Genomic DNA, 22313 nt, shown 5'->3' on the forward strand with positions numbered 1-22313 from the left:
TGCCTCTATAGAAATGCTTGATCTAGACAGTTCAAAGCTTATTTAATCCTATTTCTAGCGTGCAATTAAAAGTGTCCCTAAACTCACACATGGTCTATCATCTCCTCAACTTTGCACAAAAAAAAGCGCAGGAGAATCTAAGCCAAAACAAGACATCTATACAAGCAAACCTCTTTATACAGCAGAGGAGATATGCAGTCTCAGAATTGCTTCTGCCGGCTGCTGGCTCTGTGTGCTGTGCTTCGACAGAGCAGAACATTTGAGTAATATGCAAAGGCCTGGAAAGACCAGATTAGGCCATCAAAAGTGAAATAAAAGTAAAACACTATGTTAAGTCACCTCTATGGAAAAGACATGCTATTCCAATTCCCTATTTGTAAAACAGATTTTGCATAACAAAAATATTACTCAACCTGGACGCTCTGCAGGCTACTTTCTTCTTATAACTCAAATAATTTCATGTGTAATTCATTTAATTTAATAAGTATGGCTAAATAAGCATAAGATAGTGTACAGTCAACCAGTCATCACAAAATTAGTCTCGCATAGCCAGACTGAAGGTCTGGAATTCACGGCTGCTGTCATTGGTCAAGGCCCGCCCATCAGGCTGTTTGATTGACATGTCAAACAGCCAATCACAGTTCATTTCGTTCATCGTCACGTTTTGAGGCGTGGAGATGTCGCCAAAATAACAGACCGGTGTGTAAAACTCTCAGACATATCTTAGAGATTATAAGCCACAAACTTTACATTTTTCACATACTTTTGAAAATCCAACATTTCTGTCATGTTTTACATCATGTTTGGCGCCACGGTTTGTTTCCAGGCAGAACATTAAAGAATTTGACACACACGTCTTCCGGAAATCCTGTATAATTCAACCAATCTGATGATGACTTCGACACTCCTGAAGTGTTTTGACTGACATCTGAGGCTGAGACTACCACAAAATAAGCACTGAAAATGGTGTGGACAAATTACACTGACTAGACATTTTCTTATGCATGAAAAATCATTTGAATGATTTACTATCATATATATTGATCAAAAATATTGATTATTTTAAGCATAACTTTGTGTTTTTTTAGCTATGGGCGTGTTCAACTGGACAATTTTTTATTTGTTTTGTCACATAATTAAAATAGTCTTGGAAACTTTTGATCATGCCATTGACTTTCAACACTTATTCAATCTTTAAAAAAAAATCATAAAATTGTATTTATTCCTAAACTTTTACAGTATTTATTGAATTATTATTATTATTATTATTATTATTATTTAGGGAACACTTCAGGTAACAATTCTCACTATTAACTTGCTTATTAGCATGCATATTAATATGTCCAAACAGCTGATAAAAACATCACAATAATCCACAAGTGATCCACACAAGTCCAGTCCATCAGTGAACATCTTGTAAAGACAAAAGAAAAGTTCAAAATCCATTATAACACTTCCTCCAATGCTAAATTTCTCCAACATATTCCTTTAACAGATTAATATGCAACCATGCACACATTGTCACAGTCCCTGGTGTTCTGTGTAGATGCCTGATATATTTAGATCAAACTTGACAACAAAAAAGTTTGTAATGAGATGAGTTTGCCAGGACGTTCTCTACCAATGTTGTCTCCAATTAAGCTGAAGTCTAGAAAGACAAGCACAAATGAACAGAGAGGCAGCGGTTCTCAATGAGGAGCTTAACCTGTCTGTCTCTTGTCTGGTGTTTGTGCTGCTGGTTTGCCATCAGAGTAACGATCAGCGCCTGGCACAATGACACTTCACACTTTATATATCGATCCCTCAACACATAACTCTTTAACATCTAGAGAGGCCACAGAGCACATGAGCCACTTATATTACATTTCAAGTTAATTTCAGCTTAGCCTGCAATGCATAATGGTATTTATGCTGCCTTATAATACAAGTTTTATCATTTTTTTGATTAAGATATATTTATATGCAGTGTTGGGGAGTAACTAGTTACATGTAACGGCGTTACGTAATTTAATTACAAAATAAATGTAACCGTAATCAGTTACAGTAACTAAGAAAAAATTAGTAATTAAATTACAGTTACTTATGAAATTTTTAAAGATTACAAAGGGGATTACATATGAATATTTCACACATCCACATACACATTTAAATGAGTTCTGAGACACACGGCCCTATAATTTCCGCAATGCAGAAACACAGTCTGGTTCGTAGAACCCAGTCATAAAAATGGGATTGCTATTGCCTAACGCGGACAGAATATGCCACATTTTGGACAAATAATTAAAAAGTAAGTCAGTACACTTGAATCAAAGCATGGACTAGTGTCTGTAAATATTAAGCCGCAAAAGACATTATGAATCCTGCACGTTCTGCGTGTCTGTGGAAAATAGGCGTGGACCGGACATCGGGAGAACCGGGACAATTCCCGGTGGCCTGGCAGACGATTTGTCCCGCTATTTCAATATTATTATTGTATAATTGCCTGCCGAATGTACTAAAGCGATCATTTCCGAATCCGCCATTTAATAATTACAACTCTAATAAATCATGGATCGGTTAGTTGTGACTGGCAATGGTTGGGCACGCGCGCTCTGCGCGACTCCGCCGAACGGTTTGGATCAGACTCAGAGTAATCAATGCGAAAAAGTGAGAATAGAGTGGACTGTGGAAGCGCACAGCTGGAGCAGAGAAGCCAAACTACTGTTCAGGGTTTGCAGTGCAGGTCAGTTTCATCTGTAAAGATGCTTTTGTAGTTTTGTATTTATTCACTTAGTCAAGGAGCAACAGCACATTTGATCACACTCACTCAAAATACTGTATAAACGACATCATTATTATCTGTTGTAATGTTACAGTAGTAATTTAGCTGAAAAATAATGAGATTTTATTATAGGTTTAGGTGAAGCTACGACAGACAACTACACAACCTTTACGAAAGTTAATGTTTTAATATGTTGCTATAAATCCATGCCACAAATTAAAAATTATTTTACTAATTTATTTATTTAAAAACAAATACAAATGGTAATCCATTTGCAAATAAATAAAACACGGTTAATCTACTTTTATATAATAAAAGCATGGTACATTTTTTGTAAGGTAAAAACATGACTCAGAATTAGGATTTTTCTATAAATATATTGAAGTGTTGCACTCATTTTGACATGTAGGCAATTTAGAAAGTATAGTTTTGTTAAATCTTGAGTATTAAAGTCACGAGAGAGATGGATAACAGAGCAAAATAAAGAGACTGAAGAGAAAAATGGAAGTGAAGGTGCAGTTCAGCAGAGAACTTTTAATTATTTTGCATGTCCCCAAACTAAAGATTTATACCTTTTTTATGTCAGGTCCATACAAAAAAATAGTGTTGTCCATGAATTTGTTTGTATAAGTTTGAGATTTCCTGGTCTGAAATTATTTCCCAGTCCACCACTCATGGAAATTGATGCAGACATGCGGTTTCATTTACTATACATAGGCCTACTGAAGCTCGCAGTGTTTTCAACCTCTGCCGTCTCGATATATGAGTACATGAACACATAAACACAATCTCTAACATGAATCACTTCATGAGCATTTGACTTGTTTTGAGAAAACTATCATTATATACAAAGAGCAGCAATGTTTCAGGAGTTTCGTACACAGAATAGGAGGTATGCTTATTAGATATAACATATTTGAGTTGATGTATATGCTTTTATTTATTATTTTTTAATTAACTATTTTTCTTTCCAAACTATTGTTAGAAGCAGTGTTTCCTGTAATTATGCAAAGATTTGGTTTCAAAAAAAGTTTCACTAAACAATTTCTTATGATTTTAAATCTGCATTGAACTTCAGATCCATCTTAAAGTAAAATGCAGAACTAAAGTCTGATTGTGTGGTGGATGTTCAAATGTGATCATCTTAATTCAAGTGATGAAGGATCTACTTTAAGGTTAAACCTGCATGGTGTAAATGTTTGAAAATGATTAACGGTTGCAAATAAACATTTATTAGAGATTTTTAAAAGTAATCAAAAGTAATCAGTTACATTACTTTAATAAAGTAATTGAAAAAGTTACACTACTATTATATTTTAAACAGGGTAACTTGTAATCTGTAACCTATTACATTTCCAAAGTAACCTTCCCAACACTGTCTATATGTGACCCTGGAGCACAAAATCAGTCTGAAGTCTCTGGGGTATATTTGTAGCAATAGCCAACAATACATTGTTTGGGTCAAAATTATAGATTTTTTCTTTTATGCTAAAAAATATTATTCCATATTCCTGTTGTTCCTAAGATATTTTCCTCAAAATTCCCCTCCGTAAATATATATCAAAACTTAATTTTTGAATTTTCTCAATATTTAGATTTTTTTCACCCTCAGATTCCAGATTTTCTAATAGTTGTATCTCAGACAAATATTGTCCTATCATAACAAACCTTACATCATTATACATATTATTTATTCAGAAAAAAAAATCTAACAAGATTAGTTTAGTGGTCCGGGGTCTCTCTCTCTCTCTCACTCTCTCTCTCTCTCTCTCTCTCTCTCTCTCTCTCTCTCTCTCTCACACACACACACACACACACACACACCTCTCTCTCTCTCTGTCTCTCTCTCTCTCTCTCTCTCACACACACACACACACACACACACACACACACACACACACACACATATATATATATGTTTCTTTAGATCTGTTAAATGCAAACAAAGGTTCATAAGGTCTTTCCTCTCTCTGATTCAGTGTTTCTGAGCAACTACATCACAATGAACACAAAAATAACCAGAAACTAGCTTTTTTGTTTGTTTGTTTCCATTAAGAAAGCCTGATTTTCACACAATTCATTGTAATTAAATTACAGTTACTTATGAAAATGTTAATGATTTGAATATTTTCACAAACATACAGATTTAAAATATGGGACACCAATGTTTCAGGAGTTGAGGACACAGAATAGGACACATGCTTATTCAATAACTGTTTAATTTCCTATTTTGGTTTTTTTAAAGTATATTATATATATATTTATATATGTGGCTCTACTTTAAAATTAAATTATTATAACCTTAATTCAAGCAGGGAGGTTTCTGAAAGTCTGACAGTAAAAACACAGTATTCAGTACAAACTGGGCTACAATAATATATAAATAGCATGTATGTACATGATTGTGTTTATGAGAAAACAACGTGTATGCATGGTTAGTGAAAATTTTTGAAGTCACTGAAATAAGGTCATAAAACACATACAGAACATTTGTTCACAAGACTGTCAAACCTGGAGCTTGTAGCCTTGAAAAAAAATCCCAGATGCTGAAGATTCAGAGTCTGCTGTTATATAGTTGAGTTAACAAGGTAACATTTGCTTAGCTACACATCCAATCATAAATTCTCCCAATGCCTGACTTTTTAAATATTCATGAGATTTTCATGTCAGCAGTTTCAGGTGCTGTGCTTCTTTTCTTTTCTCTTTTCTTTTCTTTTCTTTTCTTCAGCAATTGAGAGCATGATTGCACCTTCATGCACCTTCATGATATAATCCTTCTTCTTTCACATTGCCCTTGTTCAGTGTCATTAATCTCATAAATAGGCATTAAAGTCAAAAAGTCATTTTTTTAAGTTTCCTCATAATCTTTAATAGTAAACATTAACTTGTCCTCCTCTTAGCAGTGACATCTCTTCTCCAGTGATGTGTGCACCAGAGCTGGGCTTCTCCTCAGACAACCTGTCAATCACAAGATCGCAGCAAATAGAAAACAACAATGATCCAATCAATTCCCTATGGACAAAATCAAGTCCTGCCCTACATCTTGTTTGTAAAACTGTTTCACATGAACGTACATCACCATAGGGAATCACAATTTTCTTTCCATGCTAACTTAAAAAAACGATTATTTACAAACATACGGTGTGAAATCTCAAAACAAGACAAAAATGCATGGGTAACAAATAAGTCCCTTGCCATGACCAAATTACACTACGAAGAGATGCACTTTCCATAAGATAAAGCCTGCGGGTTAGTTTAACAGCCAAGAATAAGAAGGCTGAATCTCCTTTACTCATCATCTTAAAACAAGCAACCGATGTACATTGTCATGAATTTACTACGTTAACAGTATTTATACTGCAAGTATAATGTGTAAGTCTTATATGAGCCTAACATCAAATGTATAGTTTCATATTTATATATTATGTTTGCATTTATGCACTGAATAAACAGAGCATGTGTCCTGTCAAATTATCCATAAGCCAATAAAAATCACAGATAATAGAAAGAAAGAAAGAAAGAAAGAAAGAAAGAAAGAAAGAAAGAAAGAAAGAAAGACCTAAACTTGACAAAAATCTGCATTTGAGTGTATTTCCTAAAAAAAAGAGCTACATCAGGAATTGGAATGGTATTGGATTTAAATTGGAATGGTATTGGATTTAAATTGGAATGGTATTGGATTGGTATCTGAATTTAAACAGAATAGTAAGGTGCTTAGATTTCCATCTATGTGTGTTTTTAGGACAAGCTAGATGTCACACAGCTGTTGCTGTAACACGAGTGCAATTGCCTTTCTCATACAGTTGAACTAGATTGGTGCATCTGCCTCCCGTCACATCAGTGTCATCCCATGACATCCCATCCCACGTCTGAGCTCAATGACAGCCTCGTAACAACACAACACAACACAACACAACAGACAACACGTGGTCAGGCACACCTGATCTTAACTTCTTCACAACTGTCAAAAAGTCTTTCTTTGTGTGAGTTTCTCCATGAATGCACTTGGTGTCTGTAACACACAGCGATCCACAATGTACCTGGACTCCCATCAATCCACTTGCCACATGATCTCATGGCTAGACTTTTTATTATCTGCATGAAATCTGGTCAACAACAAATGTAGACCATTTCTCCAAGATATAAAGCAGTCAGTCACCGTTTGTTGCATGTTTATGTGCTGTTAAGCAGCAGTTATTCAGAAAAAATATCACAGTAAAGTAAATGAATAAATAAAGACTTAATGAAAGTCACACCTCTGGATTCCTGTTCTTACAAAAGTAATAAGTACACTGGTAAAACTAAGAAAACAAACCACAAGATTAAGGTATGCTTGTGGATATCTAGCATACCGGCTAAGTGCTAAAACTCTCTGTGATTATACAGTATGTGGTACATTTAATCATTATAATTCGGATGTTAAAATGAGCCGTTTGTGGAGAAACATGGTTATAAAACAGTATAACTTGCATAACTTTATCAATTGGAAGTCAAGTCTTAATATTAATATTTTTTTAAGTATGTACATTAAAAAACTCAAAAAAATTATGAAATTTCAACAATAAATGTTGAACATCTAATTTAACACAGGAAAGTTGTTTGAAATCTTTAGAGGCTGTTTTCTCTACAAGTTTTAATGACATCCTTTAAACGACAATATCTTGACAATGGCTGGGAGTAGAATCATAATAAAATACATTATTAGAAAGCAGAGACTTTTTATTAAGTGCAAGTAAGAAACTCAAAAATGTATTGATCGGTCAAAACGCTCAAAATGATGGAGCAGAACACATTATTCATGCAACTAACTTAGAAAACCTTTGATCCTGTGTGTTCAGACTCAGAAGTGCTCACTGTGGAACATGTCTGCAGGCACACTGGTAAAACACTGCACACTCTGAAAGTTGCATAGCACCAGCTAGTATTCGCCTTGCTCAGTCCATCTTACAGTATGTGTGTTTTGCATGAATAGACTGTGGGAGTCCCTTCAGAGGATGGCCTGGCCATCTGACCCCCACTAACCATTTTTGCAACGAGAGACTTACAGTGCATTCAGTATACACATTCATCAATATGTGCTCCCTGGGAAATGAACCCATGACCTTGAAATTGCTATAGGTGGAGTACAGGTGTACAGCTCTCAGCACACACCGTGCTCTCACAATCCTCTGCGGAGTTTGCTTGAATGAAAGTGAAACTTCTGAGAAACTTGGACAGAACTTAGGGGGGATAAAAACAGCAAAGCCAATAAGATAAAAGTTCATGTGACTCCCAGAGGATTTGAGGTTATAGACACATTATGTTTTCTGACAGGACGTCAATATGAATGTCAATACAGAAGGCCATTTCACAATTAAGACACTTGCAGGAAAAAAACAAAGAAAGAAAAATGTTTCTTAGCTGAGAAACCACTGACAAGAAGGAATGTCACTGTCTAAGCATTAAGCTTCAATGCAGCCAATGTGTTGGAGTTCACAAGAGCACAATTAGCAAGTGTACACACGTGCCCTCTCCTGATCTCCTCGAGCTCTTAGCTTTCCATCTCTCTGATTTAATGGCAGCAGCCAGTGGGCCATAAGTAACAGCAGACGCTGGAGGATTCCTGCTGGATTTCTGCTCTTTCCCAGCATACACCACATATACAGTGGCAATTAGATTTGATTAGGCCTTTTCTGCTCGTGGCGCTGTGTAGCACGAATGCTTACTGGCTGTCTTTATCTCCTGGCTTTATGGAGATGAAGGTCATCCTAATTAAGGTAATGGTAGAGTACCGCTGGCTCTCTCTACATGCACATTGTGCTCTCTGAAATCTCTCTTGTGTTTCTGCTAGAAAAAAATTAATAATCTGAATTGGTCTTGATTCCAAATCAAAATGGTCACTGCAGTTGATTTGTTTGAATTTTCTCATTCTTGAAACTATGTATTTGTATCTTTATATCCTTACCTTGTCTGTTAGAGGACAATTGTACAATCAGGGAATGATATAGGTTCAGATCACTCATTTGTATACCGACATGACATACTGCTGTAAATGCAATATCACCATTTCAGATCAACTAATGGAAATTTTATTTATATACGTAGCACCATTAATTACAACCCATGGTTAAATAGAAAAAATAAAAACACCAAAACATATTTACTTATAAAATTTGAAAAAAGACAATAAAATAGCAATAACAGCATAAGGCAGGAACACATTAATAGAGATAGTAAACTTTACCAAACAAATGCATGTTTAAGCTAACCTTAAAAACTAAACAAGTCTGATTGTGATGGGTAAGTCATTCCAGAGACTGGAGGCAACTATAGAGAAGGCACAGTCACCTCTACTCTTATACATCGACCTAGGTTTAACCTTCAGTCTCTGGTTGGATGAACGAAGTGATCTGGTTGGAAAATGTTTGATCAATAGGTCGGGAAGGTAAGATGGAGCCTTACTATTTAAAGATTTATACACTCTACTGTAAGTAGTATTTTAAAATATGGTGCACTAGCAACCACTGAAGAGATTGTAAAATTGGAGTGATGTGGACCTGTTTTCGAGTAGAAGTGAGCAGTCTGGCTGCTGCATTCTGAACTAACTGTAATAGTGACAGAGCTGACTGGCTAGTCCCAACATAAAGAGAATTACAGTAATCCAGCCTGGAATAAATAAAGGCATGAAATATTTGTTAAAACTTTTTGATTGCATTCGCAACTGAAAAAAAGCATGACTTTACCACCAAGTTTACCTGCTCCTCAAATTTCAGACACTCATCAAAGACAATACCCAGATTTTTCACAGATGTCTTCACACAAGAAGACAGCCCACCAAGATTTATGATGGGACTATGATTTGAATCTGAACGTCCAAAAACAATAATTTCTGTTTTACTCTCATTAAAATTCATAAAGTTTAGAGACAAGCAAGCCTTTACATCTGACTAACAGGCCATGAGAGTATCCAGACCGTCTGAATTCAATTTTAAAGGCAGAAAAACCTGGGTGTCATCAGCTTAATGATGGAATGACCGATCATACTTCCTGAAGAACCAAGTGAGTGCATGCATATAGAAAAAAGAAAGGGAGCCAGAATAGATCCCTGAGGAACCCCATATGATAAAAAAGCATCACTCAAAAAATTATCTCCGAAATTAACTGAAAAACTTCTATTCAATTCAACTAATTTTTAATACTGTACAAGACTTACATTTCAACTGAAAGCATAAATCTAGTTTATGCTCTGCCAGTTTGAGAGCAAAATGCAAAACTAGGACATATAATTACTTGCAGACAAGTTTGAAAATGATGAAAATTTATTTAAAAAAAAGAAATAACAGAAAATTAAAATGTAAGTATTAGCATGTATTTTTAAGTGTGCTATAAAGCAAATGTATTTTTTATTTAATACTTTTTTATTTTAAAATATAATAGTGTTAATAATATTTATTTACAATACAATGAATTACAAATATTTATTATTTTGTTTATAATTTAATTAAAAAAAACATATAATGTGCAATAATTCTATTATTACTATTATTAATTTTTTCATTTTTTTATAGTAATATTTCATGGGTCACACTATGTGCACTCTGAGCACCAAACCAAATCTCTAGGTGCTCTGGTGAGCACCACACTGAAAAATGTGTGCATCTCTGATGATATTCATTAAAAGCACTGATCATAGCTGATTCTCGGGATGGAAACAATGTTGTTGTGACCTTTTATCCCTTTCTAAAATGTGACACGTCTCCCACCTCAGTTCAGAGGATACAGTATGTTGATACTTCAGCAAACTTCAGACTCGGAGTATCACAGTCAGTTACAACGCATGCAAAATCCATTGACATTTGATATCATTGATCTCATGACTCAACATGTCCTGGAAATTAAACGGATCCTCTCCAGAAAATGCTATGTATGCAGTGCCTTGTGAAAATATCCAAACCCCCTTTTTTTTACATTTTAGTATGCTGCTACTTCATGCCAAAACACTTACCTTTTCACATAAATCTACAACTCAAAATGTATATGTATATATATATATATACATCACATTGCTATGATTCTTGAAGTTTAGTGAAAAGGGTTGGCTAGGTTGCATCCCTTTTTTAGGGGGAATCATCTTTGAGATGTTTCTACACTTTGACTGGAACTTATTCATCTGCTGCAATTTCAGATCATTAGACATGAAAGGCACACACCTGTCTATAAGGTCAAAAAGATGAAAATGCATATCAGAGCAAGCACCAAGTCTAAAGAACAGCCCTGCAGAGCTCAGAGACTGAGGCACAGATCTGGGGAAGGGTACAAAATCCTACTGCATTAAAGATTTCCAAGAGCAGAGAGGCCTTCACATTTTTTTAAATGGAAGAGCTTTGGAACAACCAAGACATCTTCCAAAGGCTGGTCTCCTGCTGACCAAGAACCAACAACCATCACTGCATTACTCCACTTTATGACTGAATGGCCAGACGAAAGTGTGTTGTCAGTGAAGACACATGAAAAGCCCCTTGGAATTTGCAAAAAAAAAAGAAAAAAAAAAGAACACCTAGATAACTTTTAAACCGTGAGAAACATGTTCTTTCAGAGGCAGGCCCTGGGGTACTGGTCATGGTCAAGGAAAGTTGAACAATGCAAAGTACAAAAAAATTGGTGACGAACACTCTGGATCTCAAACTGATCTCAAACAGCCAAGATAATGCAAGTGGCTTAGTGTCAACTCTTTGAGTGTTCTTGAGTTTCCCAGCCCTGCAGAGCCCAAAATTAAACGCAATCAAACATCTTTAAAGAGATCTGAAAATTTATGTCCACCAACAGTCCCCCCTCAACTTGACAGACCTTGAGAGGATCTGCGGGGAATAATGACAGAAAACTCCCTTATCCAGGTGTGCAAAGCGTGTCCTATTATACACGCAAATGACTTTAATCGCTGCTGCAGGTGCTTCAGCTAAGTACTGAGTTAAGGGTATGAATACTTATGCAATGTGATAAATACTAATAAACACATGCAATGTGTTTGTTTGTTTTTCTCCCTATCTTTTGGAGTTTGCAAGGTTATCACAAACCTGGGATTTTCTTTTGTCATTATGGGCTATGGAGTGCAGAATGAGGTGGGGAAAGTAATTTGAATCATTGTAGCTAAACGATGCAATATAACAATATCTTGAAGAAGAAAAAAAACACTATATACAATGCATTTATGTCAGATGAATATGAAAAAGAGAAAGAAAGAAAAATGTCTCATGGGACACTCACAGCTCTCGATTTCCAGCGTGCAGTTCTGCTCATCAAGCGGGTATCTGCGCAAGTCCATCATGCAGGCGGCTGTGGTCGTAATCCTGCACACACACACACACACACACACACACAGAGTGTTACTGTTAGTCACTATGAGCAACTATTTCTCTAGCATCCTGTTCATTATACAACCCAAATTCCGGAAAAGTTGGGACGTTTTTTAAATTTTAATAAAATGAAAACTAAAGGAATTTCAAATCACATGAGCCAATATTTTATTCACAATAGAACATAGATAACTTAGCAAATGTATAAACTGAGAAATTTTACACTTTTATCCACTTAATTAGCTCATTTAAAATTTAATGCCTGCTACAGGTCTCAAAAAAGTTGGCACGGGGGCAACAAATGGCAAAAAAAGCAAGCAGTTTTGAAAAGATTCAGCTGGGAGAACATCTAGTGATTAATTAAGTTAATTGATATCAGGTCTGTAACATGATTAGCTATAAAAGCTTTGTCTTAGAGAAGCAGAGTCTCTCAGAAGTAAAGATGGGCAGAGGCTCTCCAATCTGTGAAAGACTGCGTAAAAAAATTGTGGAAAACTTTAAAAACAATGTTCCTCAACGTCAAATTGCAAAAGGCTTTGCAAATCTCATCATCTACAGTGCATAACATCATCAAAAGATTCAGAGAAACTGGAGAAATCTCTGTGCGTAAGGGACAAGGCCGGAGACCTTTATTGGATGCCCGTGGTCTTCGGGCTCTCAGACGACACTGCATCACTCATCGGCATGATTGTGTCAATGACATTACTAAATGGGCCCAGGAATACTTTCAGAAACCACTGTCGGTAAACACAATCCGCCGTGCCATCAGCAGATGCCAACTAAAGCTCTATCATGCAAAAAGGAAGCCATATGTGAACATGGTCCAGAAGCGCCGTCGTGTCCTGTGGGCCAAGGCTCATTTAAAATGGACTATTTCAAAATGGAATAGTGTTTTATGGTCAAACGAGTCCAAATTTGACATTCTTGTTGGAAATCACGGACGCCGTGTCCTCCGGGCTAAAGAGGAGGGAGACCTTCCAGCATGTTATCAGCGTTCAGTTCAAAAGCCAGCATCTCTGATGGTATGGGGGTGCATAAGTGCATACGGTATGGGTAGCTTGCATGTTTTGGAAGGCTCTGTGAATGCTGAAAGGTATATAAAGGTTTTAGAGCAACATATGCTTCCCTCCAAACAACGTCTATTTCAGGGAAGGCCTTGTTTATTTCAGCAGGACAATGCAAAACCACATACTGCAGCTATAACAACAGCATGGCTTCGTCGTAGAAGAGTCCGGGTGCTAACCTGGCCTGCCTGCAGTCCAGATCTTTCACCTATAGAGAACATTTGGCGCATCATTAAACGAAAAATACGTCAAAGACGACCACGAACTCTTCAGCAGCTGGAAATCTATATAAGGCAAGAATGGGACCAAATTCCAACAGCAAAACTCCAGCAACTCATAGCCTCAATGCCCAGACGTCTTCAAACTGTTTTGAAAAGAAAAGGAGATGCTACACCATGGTAAACATGCCCCGTCCCAACTATTTTGAGACCTGTAGCAGAAATCAAAATTTAAATGAGCTCATTTTGTGCATAAAATTGTAAACTTTCTCAGTTTAAACATTTGCTATGTTATCTATGTTCTATTGTGAATAAAATATTGGCTCATGTGATTTGAAAGTCTTTTAGTTTTCATTTTATTAAAATTTATAAAACGTCCCAACTTTTCCGGAATTCGGGTTGTATATTTATCCAGGTCCATACCAGAGTGATTTATTTTCAACATACTCCTCGACATTTCTATGTCTTTCTTTTTCTCCATGTTTCATGTAATTTCTTTTCAAGGTAAAGTGTTAAAAAAGGATTTTTAATACCTAATTTTCAGAGTCTCATTCTAGTGTATAATGTATAAACATAAAATATATTAAAAAAATAAAATAAATCATCAGTGGTGTGAGAAAAATGAGACATAATTGAACTGAACTGACACATTGTCAAAGAATTGAAAAAAATATCATTGAAAAAAATAAATAATCAGTAACACTTTCTTTTTTTATATTTATCTTCCTCCAAACCTCCAGATGAAGGCCAGAGCACCTGAAGTACTCTTGGTGCAAGGTTTTACTGTTTAACCCTCTGGTGTTGTTTAGTGTTTGTTTTGTTGTTGTTCGTCTTTACCAAAAATGTTTTTCCCTTTCATAGGTCACTTCGATGCTGCGGTGACGTCACCACGTATGGGAACACCTTCGGTATGACGAATGTCTGAAGCCCTATACCATCCCGCCAATCTTATTGGCCAAATAGCGCGTGGCACCGCCCAGCATGCATAGGCATATATATACCTGGTGCCGCGCACCATTTACCTCAGATTTCATTCCTTCAGTACGAAGCGAATCTTCTGTGCCCTATTGTCTCACGTTCTCAGCGATCGTCTACGAGCAGTATACTCCTCTCCGCGGACGCGATGTGCTTCAAAAAGTGCAAGGACCCGTGTACCAGGTACATCGGTCAGGGGGACACTCATGACAGGTGCGCAGTTTGCCTAGGCTTACACCACGCACAGGAGGCGCTTAGCGGCCTTTCTTCATGCCCCCATTGCGATGGCCTGCGACTCAGGGTGCTTCGCTCTAGGGTAGATGTGTTCTCCGATGTTGCCGTGTCTAACCCCCGCCACACCACTTCTGCGACTGCCGAGGCACCGCATGAGGTGATAGCTTGGGGTGACACGTGTGACATGGAGTTCGAGGACAGTTCAGCAATGGAAAATTACTCTCCACATCGCTCGCTCTCCCCTACCCTAATACACAGGAAAACTTTTGAACCTGTCGTCTTTTCCTGTGAGGATTTACGGCCCACACCGGGGGCATGTAGTGCCATCTCCTTCGGTTGTGACCGCCATGATGACGACGTTCTTTCCAAACGACTGGTTTGTCACGATCGATCTGAAGGATGCTTATTTTCATATTCAGATCATCGAGAGACACCGAAAGTTCCTCAGATTCGCTTTGGAGGGCAAAGCGTATCAGTACCGCGTTCTTCCCTTTGGCTTAGCGCTAGCTCCCCGTACATTCTCAAAATGCATGGACGCAGCTCTGGCCCCGTTGCGGCTCCGGGGCGTCCGTGTGTTAAACTATCTGGACGACTGGCTGGTGTTAGCGCAATCTCAGACTCAAGCACACTCTCATCGAGATATTGTGCTGAATCATTTACACAGCCTGGGTTTACGCACAAACTTCCAGAAAAGTGTGTTAATCCCCTCTCAACGGATTACTTTTCTGGGAATAGAATTGGACTCTCGCGCGATGACAGCAAAGCTTTCTGTCCCGCGCGCTCAGTCGATTATGTCATGCGTTCAGCACTTCAGGGCGGGTCAGACAGTGACAGTGAGACTGTGCCTCAGACTGCTAGGCCTAATGGCGGCGGCGCTTCCCGTGATCCATTTGGGTTTGCTTTACATGCGCCCGTTTCAGTGGTGGACGAAACGACAGAATATTTCACCCAGTTGTTCTCCGCATCGAACGATCTCGGTGACGCGGAGGTGTGTGATGTCGTTAAAACAATGGACATCAGCCGAATTTCTCCTCACCGGGGTTCGGCTGGGAATTTGTGCTTCCCGAGAGACTGTCACAACAGATGCGTCTTTGACCGGGTGGGGAGCTGTTTGTCAGGGGCGCCCAGCCCACGGAGTGTGGACAGCGGCACAACGCAGCTGGCACATAAACAAATTGGAATTACTGGCGGTTTTTCTGGCTCTCCAGTATTTTTCGAGTCTACTGACCGGCCGTCATGTGCTTCTCAGAATGGACAACACTGCGGTCGTGGCTTAACTGAACCATCAGGGAGGATTACGTTCTCGCCCCCTGTGCAGGCTGGCGAGGCGTATTCTTCTTTGGTCACACGACAGATTTCTGTCAATCCGGGCTGTTCACATCCCCGGACGACTGAACTTCGGAGCGGATTTACTATCCAGACAGGCTCTGGAACAAGGGGAATGGAGATTACACCCCCAAACGGTGAATCACCTATGGCATATTTTCGGGGAAGCGAAAGTGGATTTATTCGCGTCGAGCACGACTACGCATTGCCCGCTATGGTTCTCCCTATGCCCTCCATCACCCCTGGGTCTGGATGCGCTAGCTCACAGCTGGCCCAGGACCAGTTTGTATGCATTTCCTCCGATTCGGCTGGTCCCAGCAGTATTATGCAGGATACGGCGGGACAGAGTGGGACAGCTGCTGCTGGTGGCTCCGCGATGGCACACACAGCCGTGGTTTGCGGATCTCATCAATCTGTTAGCGGGCTCTCCGGTGGAGATTCCCCTCAGACGGGATTTATTATTGCAAGCACAGGGACGGATCTGGCATCCGAGGCCAGATCTGTGGAACCTGTGGGCGTGGCCTCTGAGCGGAGTGAGTTGATATGTGCCGGTCTTTCTGCTGAAACTACCGAGACTATACTGAACTCTAGAGCAGTTTCTATGAGACGCTTATATGCTTTCAAGTGGAAACTGTTTATGACATGGTGTGAAACTCATGATGTGGATCCAGTTTACTGCCCTGTGGCTTCAGTACTGGAGTTTCTTCAAGACCGTTTTTCGGAGGGATTGACACCAGCCACCCTGAAGGTTTATGTGGCAGCTATCTCAGCTCACCATGAGCATATAGGTGGTGTTTCAGTGGGTCGTCATCCACTGGTTTCTCGCTTTATACAGGGTGCGCGACGGTTGAGACCTTTCCGCCCTGTGCGAGTTCCTTCATGGGATTTATCCATTGTGTTACTGGGTTTGTCAGGGCATCCGTTTGAGCCCCTGGAAACTGTATCAGATAAGCTCCTGACTCTGAAGACACTTCTTCTCATGGCTTTATCCTCCCTCAAGAGAGTTGGGGATTTACAGGCTCTCTCTGTCTCACCCTCATGCATGGAGTTTGCACCAGGCTCTGTGAAAGTGTTGTTGCGACCTAGGCCTAATTATGTTCCTAAGGTCGCGTCTAATCCTTTTCATTTTCAGCAGGTGGTCCTGGAGGCTTTTTCTCCTGCTGCGACAGAGTCTGGAGATCTAAGTCTTTGCCCTGTGAGGGCGTTGAAGACTTATGTGGATCGCACTGCCCCATGGCGTGAGTCTGACCAGCTGTTTGTCTGTTTTGGACATAAGAATAAGGGCCATGCAGTTACGAAACAGCGCATGTCCCATTGGCTGGTGGAGGCTATTTCCTTGGCCTATGAGGCGCGCAGGCTCGCTTCGCCCTTAGGAGTAAAAGGTCATTCCACAAGAGCAGTGGCTTCTTCTCAAGCCTTTCTCAGTGGATCTTCTTTGAATGATATCTGTGCTGCGGCAGGCTGGTCCTCACCGAGCACTTTTATCAGGTCTTACAGTCTGGATGTGAGGATGGCTCCTGGCTCCCGGGTTCTCTCCGCTTGAGCAGATGCTTCCTTGGATCCAAGCTATCAGGTACGTCAGGCGTGATGGTATAGCGTTCCCATACGTGGTGACGTCACCGCAGCATCGAAGTGACCTATGAAAGGGAACATCTCAGTTACGTATGTAACCTTGGTTCCCTGAATAGGGAACGAGATGCTGCGGTTCTGGCCGTGCCATACCTTGATAGCTTTCTTCTCTTCTTCGTCATGAAATCTGAGGTAAATGGCACGCGGCACCAGGTATATATATGCCTACGCATGCTGGGCGGTGCCACGCGCTATTTGGCCAATAAGATTGGCGGGATGGTATAGGGCTTCAGACATTCGTCACACCGAAGGTGTTCCCATACGTGGTGACGTCACCGCAGCATCTCGTTCCCTATTCAGGGAACCAAGGTTACATACGTAACCGAGATGATTTATTTATTTAATTTTATTATTGTTGTTGTTATTTATTTGTTGTTTTTGCGTCATTGGTATCGTATGAAACTTGGTAAATGTTTTTGCACTTGTTAAGAAAGAAAGAAAGAAAGAAAGAAAGAAAGAAAGAAAGAAAGAAAGAAAGAAAGAAAGAAAGAAAGAAAGAAAGAAAGAAAGAAAGAAAGAAAGAAATACAAATAATGTACATGATTTGAGAGGGTTACATTTTTTTTTTTTTTTTTGATATATCATCCTCAAATTTGGAACTCAACTTGTTTAAATCATGGATTTGAATTTCATACAGTTTAAGAGTAAAACCTTTTTTTTATTATTATTATTATTTTTTAAGGTCAAACTTTAGTCTGTGCAACAAAGAATTTAACACAGTTTAATGGACCAATCTATTCCATAAATATACGTTATGTAAAATAAAACCCCATTTTTGACCACCATGTGAACAACAGAGGGTTAAGACGTGCATGTTTCTGCATAAGATTAACTTGATTATAATGTAATTGCAGTGATCTAATTCAAATGTATTAGGTGCATTAACACAACTAAAGGTTTTAAAAGCCCACAGATAACTAAAATAGCACTAGTTTCAAAATAAATCCTGATTATGTGCTACCTGAATCAAATGATCATGCACCAGCATGACCTCACTGAAATCCACAATCACATGAAATTGTAAACTCTTTGTTAATGTCTTTACAGATCCAGTCCATTACTGGTGGCTAAAATCAACCCAGTGTCACATATTCCAGAGTAAACATGACTTAAAAAGAAATATGCGACATTGGTGTTGATCTGCAAGATGTGTGGGTTCACAGGCACTTGCTGCTGCCACAAAACAGAGATTGACATTCTTAGAGTACTAAGATGTGCTTTATTTATAGCTGAGAAAAGAATTAAAGTTAATATAACCACCTCACTGCACTTCCTTTTGAATTTATGACTGCATGTCAAGCCTATAAAGCTTTTTACTTTGAATGAACTGAATAGTCTGTGTTTTCCTCTTCAAAACAAGAAAGATGTTAAATGAGCAGTAAAGAGGGTTTGAACTAAGAGAAAGTGTTGAAAGAGCTGCAAGCATTCACTGCAGTGGTAGGTTCAAGAGAAATCCTCTTGCAGGTATTGATAGATGAGCTTAAATCTGTGTCCTAGTTTCTGGTCGTTCCAAAACCACCTTACCTCCGTGTTGTACTGTAGCTGTGGTTCCCATAGCGTGTGGGAATACCAAAAAACTAAAAAGAGGGCAAGCATTGCATTGATAATAGTCCAGGTGCGCCTAACAGAGACTTCTACCCAAAGGCTTGTATATTGCTTCCTTTAATATCAAGGTTTCGTTAAAAAAATGCTGATGAATCTGAAAAAAAGAGAGCAGAATGGGCCAGATAATGGCTTTCTGAACAAAGGCACTGAATAATAAACTCATGTTCAGTTCAAAACTACAGACTTAACCTTAAAGAAATGCAAATAATTACCCTAACATCATTTATGTCATTCAAAGTGACCGTAGAAAGAAAGAGACTACAAAACACCTTTCTTCTGAGTTATAAAGGCTCCTGGGGTCTGCTTATTAATATTGAAAAGCTATTAGTTTTTCAATAAAGCCTGTTCTGGCTTTGGTTGGTGAGATAATTAACATTACATTCATTTTGGAAAGGAAACAGCAATAAGAGACAACTGGCCCTGTCTAGGGCTGTACTCTTTCACCTTTCAAAGTTATAACCTGCCAAAATCGCTCAAGCAGAATAAGGGCCCTGGGTGTGTTAGTCGACTGCCAAGCCTCTGCGAGAACAAAGAGGGAAGAGAATGATATGAATTCCTCAGGGAGGGCTTGTTCAGATTGCTAAATTTGCTAGCAGGGCTGGCAGCTGTTGTTAAGGTAGTGTTAGTGAGAGTTTCAAGGTAATAGTGTGGTAGAGACTACTTAGACAACTTGACATAAGTGAAGACTTCTCTCCATCAGCAGAGTAAGTACTTGCCTCAGAATAAAGTGGACTTGGTGTTACCGTTTAAATGAACGACCATTTTAACAAAAAATAATTGTGTAAAGGCACCAAATTTGTAGGGGAACGATGCAGTAATACTAATGATAATAGAGGACACAAATGGTCCTCTGTGGTTTGCGGCTGGTTGGATTTCAATAAAGTGAAATAAAAAGTGATGTGACAGACAACCAAGTATGATGACCCATACTCAGAATTCGTGCTCTGCATTTAACCCATCCAAAGTGCACACACACAGCAGTGAACACACACATACACCAATTGGGATGGCAGATCTGTTTCAAAGCATCAATGCATGGTGCATTACCGCATAGTGTTCATCCAGGACACTAGTTGTATGTGTGGCAGTACATAATTTCAACCTGTATTGTCTCAGAAGATAGTTTTGCCAATTATAAATAAAGCAAGCAATAAAGCTTGTTGTGCTCAAGGACTTAATCGCAGCAAGAAGCTTACATGACATGAGCAAACCTTTTAACTCCTGCTTACATCCAGTTTTCATTATTCAGATAATTCGCAAAGTGTGGTTATTTTTGGCGTTATTCTTCACACACCACAATGCACAGGACAAATGATGAACTCACGTACGGTAGACGTGTTACTGGCCGATGATTGCTTCTATCAAATGTAAAACATTTTTATAGACCTTTTGGATATTATTTGGTGCCATGATGAACATGCATAGCAATGCTGGTAGAAATGGGGTTGATTACGCTGCTGTTGCGTTTCTGGATGAAGAAACAGTAAGAATTAAGGTGTTTACATGTCTATTTACATTTACATTTACATTTAATCATTTAGCAGACGCTTTTATCCAAAGCGACTTACAAATGAGAACAATAGAAGCAGTCAGGTCAACAAGAGAACAACATTATACAAGTGCCATGACAAGTCTCAGTTAGTTTAGTATAGAACGCATAGGTAGGGTTTTGTTTTTTTTTTTTTTTTTTTTTTTATTAAAAGACAAGAAAAGGAAAAGTGCTAGTGTTAGTTGGTTAAGTGCAGGCGAAAAAGATGAGTCTTTAGCTGTTTCTTGAAAATGAGTAAAGACTCAGCTGTACGAATTGAGATTGGGAGGTCATTCCACCAGCTGGGCACAGTCCAGGAAAAGGTCCGTGAGAGTGATTTTGAACTTCTTTGGGATGGTACCACAAGGCGTCGATCACTTGCAGAGCGCAAACTTCTGGAGGGCACATAAGATTTAACCAATGAGTTTAGGTAAGTTGGTGCCGTGCCAGTGGTCGTCTTGTAGGCTAGCATCAGTACCTTGAATTTGATGCAAGCAGCTACTGGTAGCCAGTGTAACCTGATGAGGAGCGGAGTAACGTGAGCTTTTTTTGGCTCATTGAAGACAACCCTCGCTGCTGCATTCTGGATCAATTGCAGAGGCTTGACAGTACATGCAGGAAGGCCCGCCAGGAGAGCATTACAATAGTCCAGTCTGGAGAGAACAAGAGCTTGGACAAGAAGTTGGGTTGCTTGCTCTGACAGGAAGGGTCTAATCTTCCTAATGTTGTATAAGGCAAACCTGCAGGACCGGGTAGTTGTAGCAATGTGGTCTGTGAAGCTTAACTGATGATCCATCACAACTCCTAGGTTTCTAGCTGTCCTCGAAGGAGTAATGGTTGATGAGCCCAGCTGTATAGAGAAGTTGTGATGAAGCAATGGGTTAACTGGAATCACCAGGAGTTCTGTCTTCGTAAGGTTAAGCTGAAGGTGATGGTCATTCATCCAGCTAGAGATGTCACTCAGACAGGCTGAGATGCGAGTAGCTACCGTCGGGTCATCTGGTTGGAATGAGAGGTAGAGTTGGGTGTCATCAGCGTAGCAGTGATAAGAAAAGCCATGCTTCTGAATGACAGATCCTAATGATGTCATGTAGATTGAGAAGAGAAGTGGTCCAAGTACTGAGCCTTGAGGAACCCCAGTAAAGGCATTTACTTGCAATAAATGCCTTTACTTGCATTTATTGCAAGTAAAGGCAGCGCATGCCATAGTTTAATCCAATTATGGTTACTAAGATTGTGAACTTAATTGAATAGTATAGTTTGATTGCTGTTATAGTTTGATCGAAGTTTAAAAAGTTGAATCTCAATATTTCCACAATCCTATTATAGTCCCATTAAAGCATGTGAATGTAGTCAGTGACAACATGACGGATGCTATACGTCTTCATACTAAACACTTTCATATTATATAGAGCTTACCCTTTTAACACCCTCTAAGCAATTAATTATTCAAAAGAAGTGCATCGTTTATAGTTATACTAGCTTTTAAACTGGGTCAAGTTGTTGTCATTGCCAGGAGTTAAAGTGGAATTGTACTCAATGTAAACATTTGCCACTCAGCTAAATGATGAAGCTTACTCAGACTAATCTGATTAATTCTGTTAAACTTATCAGATATGCAGGAAAGCTCCACTGACTGTG

General features: G+C 38.9%; 1 protein-coding gene across 2 annotated transcripts in view; it reads right to left on the bottom strand.

The window, feature by feature from the left end:
• The window catches only part of LOC132130983 (gamma-aminobutyric acid receptor subunit beta-2-like), a 107684-nt gene that overhangs the window by 35408 nt on the left and 49963 nt on the right, over positions 1–22313 (bottom strand). For both annotated transcript variants that reach the window (XM_059542907.1, XM_059542905.1), the window contains exon 5: positions 12005–12087. In XM_059542907.1, coding sequence (XP_059398890.1) covers positions 12005–12087 — 83 coding nt within the window. The remainder of the gene's footprint in view (positions 1–12004; positions 12088–22313) is intronic.

Source organism: Carassius carassius, chromosome 47 (genome assembly GCF_963082965.1).
Source record: "Carassius carassius chromosome 47, fCarCar2.1, whole genome shotgun sequence".
Classification (NCBI taxonomy): Eukaryota; Metazoa; Chordata; class Actinopteri; order Cypriniformes; family Cyprinidae; genus Carassius; species Carassius carassius.